The sequence below is a fragment of the Lagopus muta genome, chromosome 1 (assembly GCF_023343835.1).
Source record: "Lagopus muta isolate bLagMut1 chromosome 1, bLagMut1 primary, whole genome shotgun sequence".
Lineage (NCBI taxonomy): Eukaryota > Metazoa > Chordata > Aves > Galliformes > Phasianidae > Lagopus > Lagopus muta.
The window spans coordinates 172,812,945-172,837,132 of record NC_064433.1 but is presented as its reverse complement, the minus strand read 5'-3'; the positions used below and the strand labels follow the sequence as shown (position 1 = coordinate 172,837,132).

Sequence of the window (24,188 nt, the reverse complement as noted above, 5' to 3'; positions counted from 1 at the left end):
CAGTCTTTGAGTGCTTTCAGAGCAAAATACGGCACAAAAAGACAGAAGAAGATAGATAGAAGATAGTAGGTACAATGAATACTAGAAGATAGTGAGATACAATGAATCAGTTAACAACAGTACTGTCTTACTGGAAGTGTGTGTTAACTGTGTACAGCCAACATATCCAAGTTCAGTGTACAGGAGTGTTGTCTGCAAGGAGCTAACTTGAATACGAGTGATAACGTAGCTGCAGCATTACCAAGTTCAAGAGTGGTTAACCAGTAAAATATTAGAATTCTGAGGTTGGAGTATCTGATCTTTCACCTCACAATATGTCTAGTGTACAAAGTAGATGGTGTAAGGCTAATGTGAATGTCCATACTATATGGCGATAGCACGGGAACCTTGAATAATTATTTTTTTTATCCAGTATTTCATGATTTCATTTCCATGTGTTCAGTGAGAACTAAGGTACCTATTAACTGTTTCTTCAAGAATAGTTGTAAAGACAAAATTGTGTTGATAATTAATTCTGTATTGACTTGTAAGTCAGTATAAGTCACTGTCACTACGAAATATCCAAAAGCAGTCAAGCTCCGTCTTGAAGAAAATGCTTTAACCAGGTTTTTTAGATCTCCACTGTGCAGACAGTTACTAGTTTATCATATAGACATTTATACATATAAAAATGACTTTTTTTGTTTTTAAACTGCAAGAACAAGAAACGTCGGGAACGCCGAGATCTACTAAGACTGCAGTTACTGCGGATTTTTGAACTACTTGCTGATGCTGGTGTTATAAGTGATAGGTAGGACTATCATTTATCTTAAATACTGCTCTTTAAGTGAAATAATTTTCAGTGTTTACAACACTTGAGTTAATGTCAGTATATTCTTTGAAGAACTGTGTAATAGATTGGGAAGGATTTTTATGTGCTTCTTGAAGAGGCTGCAATATATCTACTCTGTTATTGTATTTAATGTACAACTTTTCTTTGTGCTAGCACAAATGGAGCCTTAGAAAGAGATACATTAGCCCTTGGAGCCTTGTTCTTAGAGTATGTTGATCTGACTCGCATGCTTCTGGAAGCTGAAAATGATAAAGAAGTTGAAATCCTAAAGGATATGAGAGCACATTTCAGTGCAATGATTGCCAACTTGATTCAGTGTGTTCCAGGTATGGTGCTGAATTGTCTTTATGCATTGTGAAATTGCATCTAATGTAGCTAATGTATCTATTGCAAAAGTCATTTATTTTTTCTTCTTTTCTGTTTGCCACTGGTTGTTAATTGTCATATTGCAAATGTGAAGGGAAACGTGGAGCAGAAGTTCAAATGTCTGTGATGAGTCAGAGAAAAAAATAGCAAAGCATATCAAAGCTTGTAATAGTCATCCGTAAGAACCTTCTCTTTAAAAGCCCAGCTAAGAAATTATCTGTGACCTTCTGGGACTTTTTAATGCAGGGCCTTGTATGCCTCTCCCTGACTTTATTACCACTCTTTATAGACTCAGGCAGACCTTTAAAAATACGGGAGAAGCAGAAAATGTACACTATTACATGTAGAGGAAATCCTGCCCAAGGTGTGTTTACCATGCTATCTGACTGTAGTTGTTTATCAGAGATTTCTGATGGATTTCATACCCTTTATAAATGAAAAGATCAGAAGTATAATGTAATTCAGTTAGCAAAAAAAATCAGGAAAGAGCATACTTTAAAAACCTCCATGTAATTACTGAAAGATAATGTCTGGGACTTAATCTATGTATGTCTGCAATCTCCAGTTTATATATGACAATACAAAACAGCATCTGTCACAATGAATACAAAGGAATTTAAAAGAGTGTAATAAGAGATTAAATAGTAAGTGCTTTAATGTAAGTTTCAAGAATGCAAATGTGATCAAAGTCCTATAGTTGCATTCAGATAAAACACACAAAAAATGTACAGTAACTGAACAACATAAGAAAAAAAATGACAATCTTGCTCTTCTCATTTAAATAAAAAGATTCCCTTTTGAGCTGAGTAATGTCAAGTTTTTAGCTGCTACTAACAAAAATACTGAATTTCTTTCCTCTCATTCTCAGTATAAATGCAGGATTTCCTTAGTAGTTGCCAACATTAGTAACCACGAGTAATTGCAAAGGTGTTCTTTGCATTTATTCTCTCGTTTTACAAGGCATGTGAGAAAACAACTGCATGATTTATGAATTTTACATGATTAAACTGCATGTTTTGAGAGAATGCAGTAATAACTGATTCATTTCAATATAGTATGTAATGCTATGAAGAGATACATTTTCCATTAATATGACAGCTTTAAAATATATCAATAACTACTGAAGCAATAACACATAACTCCTAGCAAACAAATGTTTATTGTGTCATCATCTATCATTTTTAATCATTGTTCATATTGATTTGTGTTAGTATTGTCTAGCTGGGCACTGTCTAGCTTCCAACATGGTTTATAGTTGAATTTCCTATTCTCTTCAGTGCACATTCTTACACTTCGTCCATTGTGTTTTGTTTAGGGGGACTAAAGCTGTTCTCTAAAACATGTTCTTACAATTTTTTAAACCTTTCATGGTTAAGAATTCATCATTTTTCATTTGCTCAAGTAATTCAGTTCTTTGGGAAATATACCATGCTTTTGTTGTAAATGAGCTGGTACCAAGCTTCTTTCCTTTCTTGTCCCTATCAGTTACTGTATTAGAATAAGAGCTTGCATTCTCAGGATTGGAAGAAAACAAGTAAATAGCTGCCACTAAAGGAATGAAAGAGGCCATAAAAAGACTGATTGTGAAATTAGTTTCTTCTGTGGTGTTTCTAAAGCCAGGTGGACATGCTAGTATAAATATACATAAACTAGAACATATCTAATTCACTGTTAGATTTGAAAAAGGAACTTACAGACTTTGAATTAGAGTGCACACTGAAGATTAGAGAAAAATTCCTTTTGTAGAAATTTGAAATTCATGTTATCATCTCTGCCGCATTAATGTTTATTTAAAATTAACAAATCATAACTATTTCTGTTTCTGTTCACTTAGTTCACCACAGGAGATTTCTTTTCCCTCAGCAGAGCTTGAGACATCACCTTTTCATCTTATTCAGCCAGTGGGCAGGACCTTTCAGTATTATGTTCACGCCCCTGGACCGTTACAGTGATAGAAATCATCAGATTACAAGATACCAATATTGTGCATTAAAGGTATTAAAGTTTTACTGTCAAAATCCATAATTTCAATTTTCCAATCAAAATACAAGTAATTGTGGGATTTATTTCCTTCTATGTAGCAGCATTTTGAATTGTCATACTTGATGCTTACTTTTATATTAGTAAATACATATACAGAGGAATCATTGAATTTAACAGTAATGCTATGTTCTCTTTGTGGACACTTTCAAGACTAATTATTTTGAAAAAAAGAATGCATTTTAAAATTTTATTTAACTTAACTGTTCATCAGCAGGTTATCAGATTCACTGGGAGGATTAGACTCTGAAATTCAATATGCTGTCAGTTCTGTATCACACGTGCATGTCTAAAATGTCAATAGCAATCTATCAACATCAACTGAGTGACCATTGTCACCACACAGTTCCTTCAAAAGAAAAATGGCATCCTTATTAGCCTGAATCTGGGCCAAAATAATTCTCAGAGATTTATTAATGTCAGTTTTTTTTTTTTTCCCCATAACTAATGTCACTTCCTTTTTTTAGGCCATGTCAGCAGTGCTCTGCTGTGGACCAGTATTTGACAATGTTGGTCTTTCCCCTGATGGATATCTATACAAGTGGCTTGATAACATTCTTGCTTGTCAAGATTTACGTGTAAGTACTAACCAAATGCAACAATGATGAATAATTTTAATCTCTGTACTACGCGAGTAAAGGGTCCATTACTGTAAGAACTGTGATTGTATAAATTCTATTTTGATCAGTAGATGCAGTGTTCATGCAGTTCATGCAGTGTTCTAATATGAATGGGCAGTTAATATAAAATTATTCTAACAGAAAATGTTATTTCTTAGCACATAACGTATATATGCTAAGCTAATATATGCTATTAAGTAAGCAATAACCTGAAAAATTGCGGCTCATGGCTGCTTGCAGCAAAAACTTACATTTTTCATCTGCTGATAAAGATTAAAAATGGCATGAGCTCAAAAATATTTGTATTTCTATTTGCGCTTCCACCCACCCTCTTCAAGTTTATGCAGAGCGAGAGTGTAAAATCCCTTTCTGCTCAGTGACATAGATGTTGGTGAAACATACCTGAGTGAAAGTAAGTAGGTAGATCTTTCAAAGAAATCAAGAGGATAAATGATTCAAGTGAGGAAATAAAGGTATATATATATTTTTTTAAGAACATGCAGTAAATTATTTTTGCCATTTTCTCATCTGTTTCTGTGAAGATGAGTTTCTCTGTTTACCTTGTAACTATCCAGTGATATTTCAATTTTTATAGCTGGTTAGCTCTTTGAATAAGACTCGAAATCAAAGGAGTAGATTGGTGACTTTCATTAAGTGGAGAATTCCGATCTTTCCCTTTGTGAAATCTCTGCCCCTGTTGTCCCTAAAAGCCTTGTACCAAAACAGATAATGCATTATAGTGTAAAAAAAAAAAATGAGGCAGCAAAGCCTTTAAGCTAGATGTTGTAGAAATGATAATTGATTTGGAAAAAAAATGGAACAGATCAGAAACATGAAGGCAAATTGGAAGTAGGTAGAAATAACTACTGAGAGAATCTTTCCTAAATTGGATAAAACAATTTAGAAATATTGTTGGAGATGGAGCGGTAAGTATTTATAGTGATGATACATATAATTGAAATTTTTGCGGATGTGGGAGTAGAATACCCAGCAGAAAAGATATACTCTTCCTCATTGCATGTTTTCCATTATGTTCATTATGTTTTCATTATCATCAATAAATATTGCATCACTATGTCTAATTGTACACAACTGGAGGAAAAACACTTTTTTGTTGTTGTTGTTGTTGTTTTTTCTTGGTTGTTTGTTTTACTTTTCCTCTTGAAATGCAAAATTTGGACATGATAGGTGAAATCTGTTTCCACTAAGCTAGTCGCTGTAGTTCAGGACTACAGTAACTACATTGCACTGACTATACAGGCAGCTCAGATTTGCATGAGGAGGATCCTACCCAATCTGTTAATATTAAATATTACTGGCCATCTTTACAAGTAGTTAACTGCACTTGTCAGAATACGAATAGTCATTAGGTTATTAGTTCTTCTACTACATTCCTCTACCTAAGAAGTGGAAAGGCATGGGCCAAGACTCTGCCACAAGATATTTGCAGCTGTGGTGATATCTTGATTAAGATGGTACAGTATCCATAGGGAGAGTTCATATCACTCATAGCTCATTTGATTTAGTTGGATTAAGCAAACAATTTGTAATATTCACAGATTTACAAAAGATAACTGTTTTTCTTTGCCCACCTTGCATCTGTGTTAGTCAAAAAAATAATAAACATGGAAGTGTGCAATTTTTTTAACTCAAGTAGGAAATAAGCACTTAATAAATCAGTTAACCAATATGCATGGAAGTTGACCAAGAACATGTATCAGATGTGTCCTAGCTATTGCAAAGACTTTGCTTTTTTGACATGAAAACTGAGCCACATTTCAACTGTGCCGTCCCCAATATAAATTTATGATACATTTTCTCATTTCTTTTTATTTGAATACTACAGTTTCCTTTTGTTCTGCTTATGTTGCTCTAAAAATTCTAGTAACATTTTTATTTCACCAGTTATGTTTTGATGTGCGTTTATATTCTCAGGTTCACCAGCTTGGATGTGAAGTCGTAGTCCTGTTGTTGGAATTGAATCCTGATCAAATTAATCTCTTCAACTGGGCTATAGATAGATGTTATACTGGATCCTACCAGCTTGCCTCTGGATGTTTCAAAGCAATTGCAACTGTGTGTGGAAGCAGGTATTCATTAGTTTCTAATTATATTTACACAATACATTACAGCAAATCTATAAAGTCAGGTTTGCTATTTCTAAAACAAAATGTCTGGTCATATGCTGTGTATCTCCACTCTTTGCTAGGATAAGCAGATTTAATTGATCTCCAGAATGAAAAATAACAGATAACAGATGGTAAATCTGTTTCACGTTGGTTGCTCTTCTGGTTTATTTTGTGTGAAGGACAAAGAAGGAGGATATAGGTTTGAGTGAAGGGATAAAAGAGAAATATGCATGGGCAAATGGATAAAATGACATCTTGAAGAGTGAGGAAACTGGCTGCAGTATTCCTGCCAAAATGCCTAAGGTCATGTGTAGCCAACTGGCATCTTCTAGACATCCGCTGAAAAAGTCATTGCTGTGAAATTTGGTGCTTATGGAAGAAAGGGTCTCATTATGAGTTTTGGCATAGCGTGCCGTGCGGGCTTTGCTGATGCGCTCATTTCACACTTGTAACAGCGCAGGCAGGAGCCCTTCCAGAATGCCGCTGATCAGACTTCACTGAATTGGAGGTTCAGCTGGTGTTATAAAGAATTGTTAGTCACACAGAATGGCTTGGGTTGGAAGGGACCTCAAGGATCATGAATCTCCAACCCCCCAAACACAGGCCACAGTCACCAAGACAGTCACCAGTCCACATTTAATGCTAGACCAGGCTGCCCAGGGCCCCATCCAGTCTGGCCTTGAACACCTCCGGGGATGGGGCATCCACAGCCTCTCTGGGCAGCCTGTTCCAGCACCTCACCACTCTCATAGTAAAGAACTTCCCCCTGACATCCAACCTAAATCTTCCCTCCCTCAACTTAAAACTATTTCCCCTCATCCTGCTGTTATCTAACCTTGTTAAAGAGTTGATTCCTCTCCTGTTTGTAGGCTCCCCCTAAGTACTGAAAGGCTGCCAGTGAGGTCACCCCGCAGCCTTCTCTTCTACAGGCTGAACAAACCCAGCTCCCTCAGCCTGTCTTCGTAAGAGAGATGCTCCAGCACTTTGATCATCATCCCTATACATTGTAATATCTCAAGCAGCTCTTGTTTTATTGTTTTATTTACATGATTCTGGAAACAAGCTGATGTGCCTGCTAGAAGTTGCTGCTATATACGCATTTGAAATCTGTACCAGTTTTTAGTATTTTCATCAGAAAGATACATAATATCCACAACATTGTAATTTGCAATATGGACCTGGTTTCAAAAGATTTTGCATGGTACTTTCATTTACTTTATTTAAAAACAACCCTGAGTATTATTAGCTTGAAAATAGTTACCTTGTTCTTTTTCTAACCTGCTTGAATTTGATTTGGTTACGTGTTACTTTTCTGTGGTCTGATATCACTGCTGCTAATACAAAACAAGCACAAGCTGCAAGTTGCAAATAGAAAACAGCTCTTTGTCTCCCGATTTTGTGATTTTCTTAAAGCTTTTCAAGACCTCTACAAGAAGTAAAAAATTAATTTGACAAGATGTATGATCAGCTGATTTCAACAGAGAAATGTGTGAGGTATAGGAAATCAAAACAAGACAAGTATTTTAGAATTTGTTTTATGTTGTTCTTACAGGAACAACCAAACTGTATTTTGCATTATACTGAGATTTCAAAAATATGAATTCAATTTTGTATTTGCAATTTCTAAGATGCTTTTTTTTGTGTAACAAATGAATAAATTACTTCTTCAGCCAGGCTTCTCTCTTCATATTGTGCTACCACTGCCACTCTGTCCTAAAAACTAATCATTCCCATGTCTACATGAAAATTGAGGTGATTAATCTTTGAAGGGAAAGTCTGATTATGAAGTTGAGGATTTTTATTAATACTTGAACCCTGGTCTGTTTTTCCTCTGACATCCATTTTGTCTGCTTAGAGACAACACTGTTGAAACTGCTTGTAAAATGAGCATTATCTCATTTTTTGTGTCTATTTTTCTACAAAGAACAAAATGCTCAGTGGCTTTCAGTTTATGGCGCTCACATATATTGCTATTGTGATAATATACATAGCATTTCTGGAAGTCACCCCATGGTGAACAATTATGAAGGTATATTCTCTTAATATATTTACCATTACAATAAATGTTGACTTAGTGGACTTCCTGAAGCAGTTTTTGTTTTTACTCTTTGAACACAGTTTTGATAGAATTCCTAATACGTTTGAATGTACATATTGGTGAGAGTGTCTTTTCTTCAAAGAGATTATTTTAATCGCAGCTTGTTTTGCATCTCCTCTCAAAACAGTTTATATTATAATTTAAGGTGAATTGACAGCTGTAGAAATAGGTATTGCATTTTTCTCTGTGGGTAACTCAGTGCATTCCTAAGTATTAGTCTAAGGTAATTATGACTAATCCCTTCTTTCTTTCAGTTCACCAGATGGCCCTTTGATCAAACTGCATGTGTTCATAAGAACTCCCTTTCCCATATTCTGGTGATAGAACAGAGGAAAGGAAGATGACATTCTCATTAAGCCATATTACACACTAAATCAGAGTGAATGTAATCTGCATTCCTCACCAACATTCATGAAAATCTGCTGTTTATTCTTCTAGGAACTATCCTTTTGATATTGTGACGCTTTTAAACTTGGTGCTGTTCAAGGCTTCTGACACCAACAGAGAGATTTACGAAATTTCCATGCAACTTATGCAGGCATGTATCAGCTGCTTTTCTACAAAACAGCCAACTGTGTGTGTCCTACTGTCTATTTTTTAAATGTGTGTATGAGCTTTTTAAAAAGTACTGTTTATTTGCTTTCTAGCTTTGTTTTGAAAATAAAAAAGTTCATTTTATCTTGGCTTTAGATATTCATGGGAATATTTATATAAAAATTAATGGGGGAAAGATAGGATCTTTCAAATTTGGAGCATGTGGGTCATTCTTGTGTCACCACAGCATGTGGTGACACCTTGAAGTTCTGACATTTTCTGAGTCAATAAATTTAATTTTCTCATTATGTTGTTTTTTCTCTTTCATAGATTCTTGAATCAAAACTTTTTGTTTATTCAAAAAAGGTAGCTGAGCAAAGGCCAGGCAGTATTTTGTATGGTACACATGGTCCATTACCACCTCTCTATAGTGTCTCACTTGCTCTTCTTTCACATGAACTAGCAAGGATGTATCCTGAACTTACCCTTCCGCTTTTTTCAGGTAACTGTATCTATTTTACTTAATATCTTCCTTACATTTTTATAAAAATAGTAGACTTCTGAGTTATTTCCATCTGTGAATGACAATTCTGTTTATAGATTTAGCTTGCCCTGGTTTTGATCTGTTTCAGGTGAAATCAAATTTAGCAATAAAACATATATTTCCTAGAGGCAATTATATAAGGTACAGAATATTTGAACACCTCAGTTGGGAGCTCTTGTTCCACTTGTGTCACGTTAGGATAGCTTTGAGATTACAAGAGACAAAGATAAGTTAAAATGACATTGGAAAACTCTACAGTAATGGGTTCTTCTGTTAAGCACAGTGACTTTTGGCTTAGATTTGTTTATATAGATGATAGTTGTGAAGATGAAATTGTCCACTCCATATGCACATTCAACATGAAGATTGTTTGCCTCTGTCCAAGTAACATTTACCAAATATTCAAATCATTCTGAAAGAGGGATCTCCACCCACCTTTGCCACATCTGCAAGTCTTTATTATCATTTTAATTTTATCAGAAAAACATTGTGTCAGGGTTATTGAGAAAAATGTTGAAGAGTCAGATCTGCAGGGGGACCATTTAAAATACGCTCACTCTGAGACCATCCCAGGAACAACTACATTTTGAGACCAGTCTGTTTGAATCCATCTGATGTGTTGCTCTCGTTTTTAAATACCAGAATGCAGTGTCTGTACATTACAGAGTACACAGCAGAGCCCCTTTCTGTACATCTAGATTCTAGTTTATGTCTTGAAGATTTTTTTTAAAAAAGACAGAAAATCTTATCACAGATTTCCCAAATCTCTTTCCCTTACAGTGCCAGTTCTGTAAACTATGTATGACACTTTATACAGCACTCAGGGTGGCAACCACCTGTGAGTGATACAGGCCTCAGCACAGGAAATAAGACTCTAGTAAGATGTTTTTGTAAACTCAATATAATGAGTATCCTGTAATTTAAACTATAGCTTAGACAAATGGATTCTAATGGGACACTGTAATTCTGAAGAACACAGCTGTATGTTTTTCTGTAATTCCCCCAAAACTCTTGAAATTCTAGAATAGCAGCCAATACCCAAATTATCCTTTTTCCTCTTTGCAGACATATTTCACTTAATATATGATGTGGCATGATAGAATTGTAACAGGTAGTAACTTTCTGTATCCAAACTATGATAGCCCAAATGTGTTAGAACTACATTAGTTATTCTAGACAAAAGACTTGAACAATTTCTTGCTATTATTTTCTCTTCTTGAAGTGCATGCTTTTGTATGCTTCTGGTTTGCAAGGTTAAAACCATCAGGTGATCTGATTTAGCAGTGTATGTAAGGTTTGTTTCATAAGCTAACGTGTCATACTTTTCAACTTGTACTATTTTAGAGGTAAGCCAGCGATTTCCAACAACACATCCAAATGGAAGACAAATTATGCTTACTTATCTGCTGCCATGGCTTCATAATATTGAACTTGTAGACAACAGACTGCTTCTCCCTGGTTCAAGCCCTACCACTCCAGAAGATGAACTAAAGGACAAGGATGGGGAAGTTTCAGTCACAAGTGGACTTAAAGGCAATGGCTGGGGCTCTCCTGAGGCTACCTCCTTGGTTCTTAATAATCTCATGTATATGACAGCAAAGGTAAAATAAATAAATAGATATATAAACAAGACCATAAAGCAATTTCCAAAATATTCAAACCTTAATTTTGTATGCAAAACACGCCTCTTTGCCTCCGATAGCAAAAATTTTGCACTGCAACTATCTGTACTAGTCTGACACACAGTTCTTGATAATGAGATGAGAACGCACGCATCCATGCACGCATTGCAATTGGTTCAGGATTTCTTCTTTGGCCCGTGTTGAGGCCCTGTAACTAAACCAGTGTGTGCCTCAAGTAATATAGGGGCTGTACCACCAAAACAGTTTTTGGTATTTGCTTTGTATCCGAGGACATGATATTCTGTCATTAATGATCTGCTGGTACAGAGTCTCTAGGATATTGTTAGAGGAATTCTATGGAGTGAAAACAGGAATTCTATGGGATCTGTTGTTGGATGTGTTGAGGTCTCACCTTTGCCACCCACCAACAGTTCATCAAGTAAGTTGCTTCCAAAAAACATAGTTTTGTTCCAAAGTGAATAAGTGTGCTTTCGTCAGACAAAGATGCTGTTTTTCAAAATGGATATAGAATGTATTTCTTTTAAACAGAATGTATGTTCCCACCTCTGTCAAGTGGTTATTGAAAACACCATTTTATCAGTTGTTCCAGTGTTTTACTGTTGATATTGCATGAGAAAATGCTCAAAAAATGGCATGCCTGCAGTTTGGAGGTCTGCAAATTTATATCCCATATACATTTCAAGAACTGTGTTCCTATGATCCTTTGCAGTATGGAGATGAAATTCCTGGACCAGAGATGGAAAATGTCTGGAATGCTTTGGCCAACAATGAAAAATGGAGTAACAACCTTAGAATAACACTGCAGTTTCTCATCAGTTTGTGTGGCGTTAGTAGCGATACCATCCTTTTACCTTATGTAAGTTCTTGCACTTTATTTACTATTGGTTACATGGGTTGTAATGAAGAAAACAGCTGTCCCTTGCAGAAAATGGATTTCTGTTTTAGGATTAAGCAGCACCTATGTATTTCGTAGCACACTGTGCAGATTAAATTGAGTAAAGAAATGAGCCAGGAAACTGATACTGAAAAAAGGGAATGAACAGTGAGAATCTCAGTCCTTACCAGTGGAGCACGCCTTATTTCAAGCAAGAGGTGTGCTCCCCACAAGCAAGGCACATCTTTGCTTGTCTGTGTAAGGGACAAGTAACAAGGACAGACCATAAACTACCAAAATTGATTTTAAAAAATTTGATTTTTTTTTTTCATGTCAGAATTGTGTAAAAACATGCAATTTGCATATATGTTTAAAATTGTATTAATTAGGCTGAATGACTTGTCAAAAGTTAAATAACTTGCATGAAGAATTAGGGGAAGTAAAAATAGTAAACAATTAAAATTTTTCTCTGGTGGCATTTAGCTTGCACTACTATTGGATACATTTTGAAAGTAATTTAAGCAATGGAAAAACACTTTTAAGAAAGTGTTACTTTCTCTTCTTTCGCAGAATAAATCTTACTGTGGGAAGTATCAAGGGCAACAGCATACCTAACCTTTAAAAGCAATTTAACATATCAACTTTTGCCTTTGCATGGCTCTTGTGAGCTATATAATTGTTGCTGCAGTGTATGAGTCAAACTGTGCAGTATATTGTTATTACTTAAGTTAAAATAAAATCACGGTTGTCTGAGAAAAGCAGGATAGCCCCATTCCCACGTGCCTCATTGCTCAGCTGCTGGGAGAAAGAGAATCTAAATTTAGTACATTTTCCAGGACGGTGACACTATGCTGTTTTATTAGCCTCTTTGTGATAATATCCGTGAAATAAATTGGAAATGAATATTAAAGTGGTCAAACTTACCCAAAAAGCCTTGTTTACAGTTGCTGAGATAATGTTTTTCTTCAAGTTTTTCTTTATGCTGACTGCTAAGCGTAATGGAACAAAGGAAATATGGAAGAACATTAAAAAAAATTGAGACATTGCTTATGCATCATAAAGATGCTTTTGGTTTCCATTCATTCGGGGGGCCTACTGATCCACATTATCTGTTCAGTAGAAGTATGAAGTATGTGCAAAATCAGTGATACTCATCTAATCAAGACGAAAGGTTGAAAGCGGTGTAGCTGTAAGAATATGCTCAGTGTTTGTATGAGCAGAAGATAAAGGAGTTGATTCCAAATACCTTGAGGGTATCAAAGATCTTTCCATGAGTTATGAACTTTCAGCACGTCCTTTTTCCAAAAGTATTTCCATCCCACAGCTTTAAATAGTTTACCTCAACTCCTCTTATTACTCATAGCACCCATCCTTCTTTCTTCAAAGTCCTTCTAAGCCCTCTTCTCAGATTTTGCAAAATCTGAAAATGTTTTCAAGTTCCACAGGAACATAAAGCCTGACTGTGCTTACAAATTGCCCTTTAATTTTGACTTTGTCTGGAGTAGGAAAATACACCAAGCTTATCGCATGCATCTGCTCAGTGTTTTGATAATGCCCTGGAGTTTACAGATAAGAAATTGTACTTGACTCTGTTAACTATTCAAGACAGTTGATGCTATAACCATGTATCTCCAATTAGCATGTAAATAGCAGATACAGTTTTGCAAATAAAGATAATTCAAACATTTTATCAGCGCTGCTTCAGCTCATCTGGGCTCAAAAGATCTTGCAGTTGCAGGATTGCCAGTTTACCCCGTTCCCTTTGGAGCCCTCTCCATCTCAAGGCAGTCACCAGCTGCTTCATGACTTCAGCCATCTGTTCTGCTTGTGTGTGCTTAAGCCAAAAGCATTCCTTGATTCCTTTTTTTTAATTACTATTATTTTTTCAAGCAGCTGAATTAATTGTTTCATCTTTTATATTTGCACCTTCTTTAAGCATTTTTTTCCCAGTGCCCTGATGTAAATTGCTCACCTGTTCTTTCTTTTACATCTACTGAAAAACTTCTTAGAAAAATTGAAATTCAGGAAACCCTTCAACAGAGACCTTTACTGTCGAGTACGTGACCCTTTCTGGTGAGAAAGTAGTTGAATGTAACACCATGAGCCCAAGTAGAAACAAGACTCTGAAAGGAAATTGAGTTGTACCTGGGAAGTCATTGGGAGCATATAGCATGGAAGGGTAAAACAGACTATGAATGTCCATTTTCTCTACTTTAAAAAAATAAAAAGAAAAGGAAAATATAAAGAGTGATAGAGAAGCAGCAGGAAGTTCTAAATAAGAAATTAGTTATAAGAACAGCAGTGCTTGTTGAGATCAAAAGCCAATTCAGTCCAATGCATTAGCATCGTTACAAGTATTTGTTTAGGGACATCTTTAAAAAAAAGAAGGCAAGCAGAGAAGAATGCTTCTCCATATAGTTTCTCAGCTGCTGCACTTCATGAAAGAAAATGGTTTTGAGCCAGAGAAAGTCTTCGTTTTTAGCAGTCATCGACATTTTCAGCCTAGTTTTATGTCAGTCTCTGGGCAGTCTACATTACTGCTGTGCATACTGTAAAGTTTGAGGCCTTGTTAAGTAACACAAAAGGTGTTTTTACCTGCATTTCTGTAAATTATGCTCTCAGATTTTTCAAATCAGGTTGCATGAAGTCTACATACACTCTGCCGTTTTCCCCTATCCTATTACTTTAGTTGCAGATACAAGTAGCTCCTGAGAGCCTGACCTACTCTTTGTGGCTACACCTACCTGTCTTTAACATCAACCATATCTGGAAATGCAGACATGAACTTTTGGGTGGATGTGGCTTTGTAGATGAGATCTTTGCTCTGTGTAAGGTACTTAGACTCATCTCCATCAGCAGTTGTATATAATTAAACTGTAAATCCAGGAGTACGATTCAGAGTCAGTGCTGATATCCTTAAATGGTGGATACAGGGTTAGTTGGTTTTGTGTGTTTGTATTACAAGTTATTTATCTAAACAGATGATTTTTGGATGATAACCAAACCTCTCAGGTGATTAGAACACAGATTTATTCAGCTGGCAAAGTGGTCTTGAAATCAAAGCAAGCAGTTGTATTTCTCTACGAGCAAGAAGAATGCAGTTGTGTGGTTGTGTGTCTGATCAACAGTAACATTTGCATTCTGGATATTTTCAGTTCTGCAATGTATGTTATGTTTGTTTCTTTAGAAATTCTCTTTGGACAGATTTCAATAACTGAAATTTTCTTCTCTAGATAAAAAAGGTTGCAATATATCTGTGTCGCAATAATACGATTCAGACAATGGAGGAGCTTCTTTTTGAGCTGCAGCAAACTGACCCAGTGAACCCAATAGTCCAGCACTGTGATAATCCTCCATTTTACCGTTTTGCTGCCAGTAACAAAGCCTCAGCTGCAGCTTCTGGTATGATCTAAGTATACTTTTTGGTTGTGTTTTCTACTCTTTCCAGTCTCCAAGTCTTTGAAAAAAAGTTTCCTGTTTACTTTTGTACCCATTCAGATGTGTATTTATATAAAGTGCAAGTTTCAGGGCTTTGTTGCACATCTAAATTACAGTTCCTTTAAATTCCTAATGTTGCATAAGTTTTGTAAGCATACATGTAATATACTTTATATATTTGGTATAGTTCAGAATTCATGAGGCGGTTCTATTGCTCTCGCTAGTTTCTTTGAACAGGAAGGCATCACTAGTGCTGTCATTGGTGATGAAGTCATCACAGAACTAACAGCTGAAAGCCAAGAAATTCAACCAAGTGGCAATTCCATTTTCAAAGGCCTGGGGCTATTTCAATCGGCCATAGTCAAAGCTACATAAGAGACACTCAGCCCAGATTCAACCTTGCCAATGTTTTGCCAGGTTCTTGGTAAACGAATTAGGTCAGCTAAGAATGAGCATAGTCCAAGGAGTTAAAGAGCATCACTGTGTTGATCTGCCTCTCGAAGCGTGTAAACTACAGATCATTCAGCCATGCAAGCAGATCATGTTTTGTAGAGGTGGCAGTGTTCATTCTTTTGTGCAAGTTGTATTTCAGTTGTATTAGCAGCATGATCTCTTCGGCTGTGACTACTGAAGAAGTTAAAGTTATATGCTTTTATTTGTGCATACTGTCTGCAGCAAATAACAGGCTTCTTGTTGACATCTCATATACAGGAACCACCTCAAGCAGTAACACTGTTATAGCTGGCCAAGATAGTTTTCCTGATGTAGAAGAGAACAGAATTGTGAAAGAGACTGATGAAAGGTTTGTGACTTCTTTTTCTCCAAAATGTGTGCGTTTTCCTGGTCTAAGGGTTAGATGTTGAGCAAAGTTCAGCTTGTTTTCTGAAAATTCATGATGTTTAGAAGGATCCTAAGTGGCAGTGTCCTAGTCAAACCGTTTTTAAATGAGAACATGTATAAAAAAGCTGTTTACATGGTTCTCGCTCCTGACTGTTGTTTAATAAATATATGGCAATTGAACATCTGTTAAACCTACACTGAAGAAATTGTGCTATTTGGATCATGTTTTCCATGGAATTATCTACGAAGGAGAGACAAATTCAGTGAATCTGTATGAAATTAAGTATGTTGAAGTATTTATTAAAAATCAGGTTAGATGATACCTTTTTATTTCACAGACAAGTAAAATTTAGTTTGGAGATTTATGTCTATGATTGCTCCATTTTTCTGGATGAAGTGTTTTGCAGAGGAAAATGATGTAACATATTTTGCTTAGAAACCATATGCTCAGTCTTTTATTACATATAGCAAATGCTATCAAGTGATGAAGGTGTAAATGCAAAGCTTGAAGCCCACCTAATACTCAAGCACAGAGATGTATTTTTTCTCTTACTGAAACCCACTTATATTTGAAAGAGAACTTTGAATGAATTCTAATAGCATTTATTAGTAAGTGTATTAGTATTACATTAGGCTGTTGCTCCTGATAGTGACTAGTATAATTTCAGCATTCCAGTCCACCTTTCAAAGGCTGAGGCTTAGTGGTACAGAAACAGTCACATAAGGGAACATTTCTGTCCTTCAGACTGTGTACTGTATGTGCATGTTTGTGTGTGTAGAGTTAGATTTAGATTACTTTTTAGTTGAATTGAAGATAAGTTGAATAAATTTCATTTCCTGGCTTACTTCAAATCTAACTATGTTTTCAGCATTGCTTACATGAATAATATAAATGAAGGTTTTTGATAGTTAAATCTGCCAGAGACTGCATGATAAAGCTCAGATAGTCGTGTGAAATAATTTCTTAGAATTCCTTGCTGGCATTTACATTATTAAAGATGGTAGTAATGGTAAATGCATCTGTACTTCTCAACTAAACTTAGAACTCAGTCTTAGAATGTCCAAGGCATATTAAATAATGTTTACAGAAAGTAACAGATTGTAAACCAACAATTCTCATTAATGGTGGTACTTTGAAATAACACAAAACTAATAACATGGCTATTTTTATGCAGAAGCAATATAATGTTAAATGAAAGGCTGAAAGGCCTTTGAAGTATCTCTTAGTGATCCAGAATTTTCTGTGTGTACAAGTTCAGCATTCAGTTATAGCATAGATTAACAGGCTAATATTGCATTAACTTTAGTTCTAATGTTTAACTTTTTGATAGATAGTATAATATTATCTCAGTGCCTGTCATCTGACATAGTGAATCGTGTTTGTAATATCACTGTGTGTTAGAGAGTTTCAGAGAGTGTGTTTGTTTAAAAAATCTGCCCTGCTCTCAAGCTGTTTCTATGGCCTATTCTTCACTTGTTTCATATCAGTTTCTCTCTACATATTTCTCTCTATTTTATTTTTTTTTTTCATTTTTATTGTGCCCTAATGAGACTGTCTGCTTTGGAAATTTTATAATATATGAATGGATAACTAAATGGCCTTCAGTATGCATGCACATTATCAGTAAGAAATTGTACTGAATGTTGTGGAGAGAACCTTAAGGCTTCTTTTGTTTGATAAAGTTCTTTTAACACAGTTAATTTCCTACCTTTGCATAAACCATCGTGTCTTACTGGTGTGAGCCTCTAGCATGGCTCCTCTCACTGCCACTTCAGGTCCTGATAACACTGACAGCATAGGCAAATGAAGGAAGCACCAATAAACAGTTTATTTGTCATGGCACATTTGAGGACAGTTGTGAACAGTTTGTTCTATCTTTAATATTCCATGACAACTCTGCTTGACACGCTCTTGCAGTTGCTGGATTATCCTGCTGAAGGATTATCTGCTGCCATTCTTGTTGCTTTGATAATTGTGTAGGCTCAACTATTCAATCAATTACTGGTTTAGCATTTTGCCAGAATTTTGGCCATGAACGTGGGCTGTGACAAAATACCCACTGTAAACAGCTTACATCCAGGCCAACTTCAGCACAGTTTCTTACTTCAAGAAAAGCAGCCATGTGCAGCATGAGAATTCCCCCCTGCTAAATTTTACAAGCTCATGACCCAGCAGCGCCTTCTTAGAACTTCTCAGAAGTCTTGTAAGAGCCTGTTTTTATGAGCATAACATTGTGTTCAGAGTTTTGTCTACTCCCACATAAAAGCGAATGCATGAGGAAGTGGTTTTTTTGTAAAGTAAGCACATACATAAAGCCCAGATGTTTGATGTCAGTGTGTTTTTAATGAAGATTTTTCTTGTATTTGAAGGTTCAGTAATGTAGTCAGAGCACATACTCGACTAGAATCAAGGTACAGTAATAGCTCCGGAGGATCTTATGATGATGACAAAAGTAAGTTCTGTTACTCAATTTGATTAAAGTTCTGTTGTTTGATGGGAGAGGAAAACATTCTTCTGACTGTGGGAGGCTCTCTGTTTAACTTCTGTGTAAATAGCAATGTATCATCAGCATGAAGAGTGTGTCCCTGTTTTACCTTCATACCTCATTTATTTCCTTTGTTTAACTTCAGTCAAACCTACTTAAAGGCAAGGGAACTTCACTGAAGGCAATAACAGAGAATTCTCCTGGCAGTAACACACTGCACCATACACAGCAAGGTGAAAAACATCCTAGAGCATTGCAACAAGTACTTTGAATTGCTCCCTTTGCCAGCATTTCCCTTCAATTCAAGTACTATTATATATGAAGAAAGGATTTAGTAACTTCCAAAACAAAGTCTTACCTTTTTTAGCTTTTCTCTGCTGTCTGCAACCAATATCTACCTACAGTAGGTAAAACTCTGATAGCTGGGGAATGAAATAGGGCTCCAGAGTGTAGTTGTTCTTCATTGTGTATTTCTGTTGAGTAGACTCTTAGCAGATCCTTGAAGATAACCAAGATATTTCCGTCTACTATTGAATTACATATTTGCCATTTGGATAATCTATCTGATTTCTGAAGTGAATCATAAAGAAGCCAACCTATAGAGTTCAGTTAAGACCTAACCAGTTGTATAAAGGCAAGACTTTCTCACAAAAATTCATTTCTGTCATAGTTGAGTCAAGTAAAATAATACAGAGGCCATAACGTGTTTCCTTGGTGCTAAGGACACCAGCTGGAGATGGTATTTTGACATAAAACGTAGAAGAGTTTATATATTCTTCCAGACAAATAATTTTTTTGTCAATACTTGTCTACAAAACATAGAAATAGGCTGACTTTTACTGTATCAGTAACAGTTCTTCATAATTAGGAAGTACAGTATTTACAAAATACTGCATATGTACATTCTGCAGTATCTAAATACACATAGCAAGTGCTCAACATATTAAACTCATCAGGTTTTACTACAGTTATCTGGTTCTTATAATTGTCTTTGAGTGCCGCAGTTATTAAATTTCTTCAGCAGATGTTAATTGGAGTACCAGCACTAATCTGATCTGCATGAGCAACCTTTCAAAACAGAAAATTTTTATATTATCAGAACATTCCTCACAAGCAGCTGGTTTTGACAAGGGCTTTTGGTAATGAAAAGAATTAAAATGCTGAAATTTTCTTTGGGTTTTTTGGAACTTCTCCTCCAACCACTGCTGAAATGATTGTTCCTTCCTGCACCTGCAGACTTTGTAGGAACAGGGGTTCTTTCCACAAATATATGAATACCTAGATGTAAAATTTAATTCTTTTCGCTCATGTATATAGATCTCTGTATAGAAAGTAATTTTTGTATCATTTGTCAAGCTGGAATATAAATAATGCAGTCTTCATTAAAAAAGTGCAACTTGCTCCCTTGGGCAGGCAGCCTGGGCTTCCAGGGATTTGGTTGTATGGCCTCCCTCCTCTCCATCTACTTGAGCATACATGCATTGCTGAAGATAGAAATAGGAAACAGATTCCTCCAAGACAGGGACTCTTGTTCAGGAAAAGGTCGTGTGTTAAGGTGCAAAATGCTTCTTTATTTTTCTCCGTCCATTACATAAATCCATGAAAAAGTAAGTGAGGAACTCGATCTTAGTGTGGATTTTAGGAAACAGTTTTATGTGAAACACTTAATCTGGTGGTTATGAACAGTAACTGTGCAGTGCTTTTATGTGAAAAGCATTTGGCAAATGTTTTCTGGTTAATCCTCATAAGATGAGTAAGTGCACTTGCTGTACTTTGCTACTTTATCAAGGCACTTTATTCTGCTTTATCTATAAATAATAAATCATCCTCCAGAGGATGAGAGAAACAAGTGGAGGTATAAATCATAAAGAATGGGAAGTTCTCTTGGAAGTCTAGGGCTGAAGAATAGGAATAATAAAGTTGGCGTTATAGCACCAATTCCAGGAGAAGGTACTGTATTGAAGAGCTGCTGAAGAGCTGGAAAGCTGGTGACATTTTATCAAAATCATTTAGTGATGTTTAATAGAAAATCTGGCTCTGGTACTTCTTGAAGCATCAAAACACTGTGTCCTGTGACAGAGCCAACAAGGACGAGGTACATATAGGTAAAACTAAAAGGCTGAGGAGGGTGGTGAGAATTTCAAACCTACCTGAAATTAAGTGTAACAACAACACAACAAAGCAAAAAAATAGCATTCTCACTGCAAATTCATGAGGGACAATGGTTAGGCATTTCTCAGGAGCATGCTTTCCATAGCATCTTATTGTAGACTGCCAGACCTGAGAATTAAAAACTGACTAATGGGAAAGTCAAGAAGAGTGAAAGGGAATAAAATGCAAGATAGATGAGCTCAGCTGTGCACAGCTGAGAAAAGACAGAAAGTGGTGAAAACAGCTTACTGGACTATCATTGTAATAAGCAGGAAGAAGAAAAAAAAATCCTATTTATTAAAGTACAGCAGCTACTGAAGTGAAATTAAACACATATTTCAGAAATTCAGTAATTCAACCCTACTGAGAATGATTTTTATATTCCTTGTATCTTTTTCCTAATCTGGGACACTTTCTTTCTGCCTTTGTAGCATCACTCAGCAGGGTACTGCTGGTGGGGAGTTGCAGGAATGTGTCACTGGCACAGAGCTCCTTGCAGCAGATGGCTTCCGACATCTTCCTTGGCTGAACTTTCCTCTCATTTTTGAAAAGAAAGTCTGTTGCTTGTTGGTTTGTGATCTGGATCCAAAGCAACTAAGTGACAGTAGGGATTCAGCTGCAGCATGTACAATTCAGTACTGTCTGCCTGGAATGTGCTTAATTTCCAGCAGCGTGAAAGAGGGATTAAAAATGCATCACTTGTTATTGAACACTGGAATTTGCAAACCTAATGTCATCTTATCACATTATTCCAAACAGCTGAGCTGATGCGTTAGCATAAACTCTATTTTATTATTTCTTCAAGATTATTGACGAGGTTTTTCTGAACCCTGTTTTAATACTTTTCTATGCAGATGACCCTGTTTCTCCATATACAAGCTGGCTACTGAATATTGTTGAAACCAAACAACCACATCCCCTGCCTATGCCTTACAATGGAGGATGTTGGGCACCACTTGTAGACTACCTCCCAGAAACTATCACACCCCGAGGACCCCTTCACAGGTGAGCAGTTTCTCATTCTGACAGTGAGATGCTTCATCTTACTGGTTGGCCATCACTGAACAAACCTGTCCCACCATTCAGAACATTTAAAAAATGAATCTTGAATTTCTCCTGAGTTCCTGCACTTTGATGTTAAAATACATCTTGCAGTTCTTCCTGATTTGTACCAGAAAGTCTATTTACAATATAAGACATCACTCTAAGAATCAGACTGAAGCAACAAAGCCAAAAGAGAAAAGGGAAATTTGTCTTTCCTGAGCCTGTTGGACTGTTATTCATAGCATTTTTTTCTACTTGATCTGTTATTCTAACTGGGCTATGTATATTATGAAATTCCTCTTTTACATCATTTGTATTGACATTAAATGATCTTTTCAGTAATAGATACTTACCTGCTTAATACTGTAACTAAGTTACTTCAACATTAATCATATTGAGAAATATTGCACATTTGGAAGTGTGTAGTACTGAATTTTACAATGTTGAGATTTTATTTCTTCTGAAATAATAGTTGTCTCATTGATTTTTTTCCCATCTCTAAGAAGTGTCAAACTGATCCAGTGATTTAATTTCCAGGTGCAATATTGCTGTCATCTTCATGACTGAGATGGTAGTGGACCACAGTGTAAGAGAAGACTGGGCCCTTCACCTCCCTTTGTTACTACATGCTCTCTTTTTAGGTAAGGCCAGCAGAACAAAAAAAAAGGAAAAAGATGTGGACTTGTGGGATTTTTTTTATGATTTCCTAAAAAAATATTTATAAACATTGAAAGACAGATAGAAGTTTGAAGATACTCAACTTTCTAAAACATCTGCAGTAAATGTAGAACCCACCTAGGAGAAAGGCACATGAAACTCAGGCTTTGTACATTTTTATTTGTGATGGGCAGCTGGCCAGTCTGTGCATGCCTCAGACGTGAACTACAGACACAAGTGCCCCCTCTTCTCTTTGCAAAAGTAGTATGTAAGAGAGCCAAGATGAATGCATTGCAGAGACAGTGAAGGTAGGACATGGATCGTTGGAAAGCAAGCTTCATTAATTTAACTGCTAACGGAATACTTTATTATGTTTCCTGTTACTTACCTGAGCTTACAGGCACTCCTTTTCCTTCACTGCTGTGTCTATTCCTGACCATAACGCAATTCAACCAGAGGGTGATAACATTCCTTATCCTACCACTTACTGTTAGGAAAACTGCATGGCCCATTTTTTTAGCTCACAGGAACATTTAGCATTACAAAGCCTACTGCTTTTCACCAATCAACACAGCTAGAGATTTATAAAATAAATCTGGAGACTGTAGTCCACTTCTCATTTCCTCATCATAATTACCACTTAGTCACAGGCAACGTGGCAGGGGTCTGCTGTTCAGCAGGTGATAAAGATTTAGCTGGAAGTTCAGAGCACAGTGATAGAATATATGAGATATACTTTGGTGTGCAGCTGAAGAAGGTATTTCATTCTCCTTTTCTGTTACTCTGTTATCAACTGTTCTACTGGCAATTTTTTCAGGAGGTTTTTTTTTTGGAAAATGCATATTCATCTAATACTCAAATACTGTGCATTTTTGCAATGGTTTCAGAACACATTTCAGTAAACACAATAAGAACAGCTAGGAGCATGCTGGAAAGGACTTCCTGGGTAAGTCTCATTGAGACATTTCTCGTGTATTCCTCACTTAGAAGTTCAGTGCCATTTTTTGGCTGCCCATAACAATTTGTTTTCTTTTTATGTTGGTGTCAACCTTTCAAGTATTAAGAGGAAGCTGAGTAAGAAATGTCTAAGTGTGTGAATCAAATGAATAGCCATTAAGTGTTGAAACAACCTCTTTAGTATGATTTGAAACAAGTTACTGTAACTAGCAGTTGGGGTTAGAAGTTCTCAGAAGAAAAAAAATAGAACAGAAATAGAATGTAGCAGGGTGGTTACTTCAATTAAGAGAGCTGTAGGGAGCAATCAGGGAATGTATGCAGAAACACAGAATATTGGTGATCTGTTGTTAAAATGTCATTACTGATTATTTCATGCGGTAATGTTTTAACATTGTAGTATTTGGTGAGAAACAAGCAGCAATTTTGAATATCTTTTGAGACAGTCCCTTGGCTAAGAGCTTTCAATTCTTAAATGTGAAATTGAAGTCAAATGTGAAAGCAAAGCAGTAGCTAAAATGACATCATAGCCTCTAGGCTTCAAATTCAGTTTCTCAAGAGCTGTTACACAGAATTTCTGTAGTTTATAGTAGAGCTCTATTGTGATGGTATAAGGAAGCAATGCTAAATGTGTTAGCCACAGATATGAATGTGATTGAAAATGGAGTGTTTCTGTCCTGTTGGAATGTGAGAGGCCAGATGCATCTGACTGAAAAAGATCCTGGCAATAGTATGGTGGCTACCTGGGGAGCCTTTGTCCTTCTGTATATCAAGAAGACTGGGGAATACTGTAGTGAAATAATTCTATGATAGATGTGTTTAATATGCTAGTGTGAACCTGCCTATGTCAGGAGTGTGTTAGAAGCACTGCTATTCAACTCTTCTGCAACCAGTGTGAAATTAGATGAGCCAGCAAGACTACTTTACCATGAAAACAT

General features: G+C 36.2%; 1 protein-coding gene across 8 annotated transcripts in view; it reads left to right on the top strand.

Annotated features, from left to right (window-relative positions):
- The window catches only part of FRY (FRY microtubule binding protein), a 237,615-nt gene that overhangs the window by 161,546 nt on the left and 51,881 nt on the right, over positions 1-24,188 (top strand). For all 8 annotated transcript variants that reach the window (XM_048934593.1, XM_048934595.1, XM_048934589.1 and 5 more), the window contains 14 exons: positions 699-790; positions 986-1,158; positions 3,033-3,193; positions 3,706-3,816; positions 5,794-5,948; positions 8,524-8,623; positions 8,950-9,121; positions 10,508-10,764; positions 11,516-11,662; positions 14,914-15,082; positions 15,830-15,920; positions 18,329-18,411; positions 21,450-21,600; positions 22,177-22,280. In XM_048934593.1, coding sequence (XP_048790550.1) covers positions 699-790; positions 986-1,158; positions 3,033-3,193; positions 3,706-3,816; positions 5,794-5,948; positions 8,524-8,623; positions 8,950-9,121; positions 10,508-10,764; positions 11,516-11,662; positions 14,914-15,082; positions 15,830-15,920; positions 18,329-18,411; positions 21,450-21,600; positions 22,177-22,280 — 1,966 coding nt within the window. The remainder of the gene's footprint in view (positions 1-698; positions 791-985; positions 1,159-3,032; positions 3,194-3,705; positions 3,817-5,793; positions 5,949-8,523; positions 8,624-8,949; positions 9,122-10,507; positions 10,765-11,515; positions 11,663-14,913; positions 15,083-15,829; positions 15,921-18,328; positions 18,412-21,449; positions 21,601-22,176; positions 22,281-24,188) is intronic.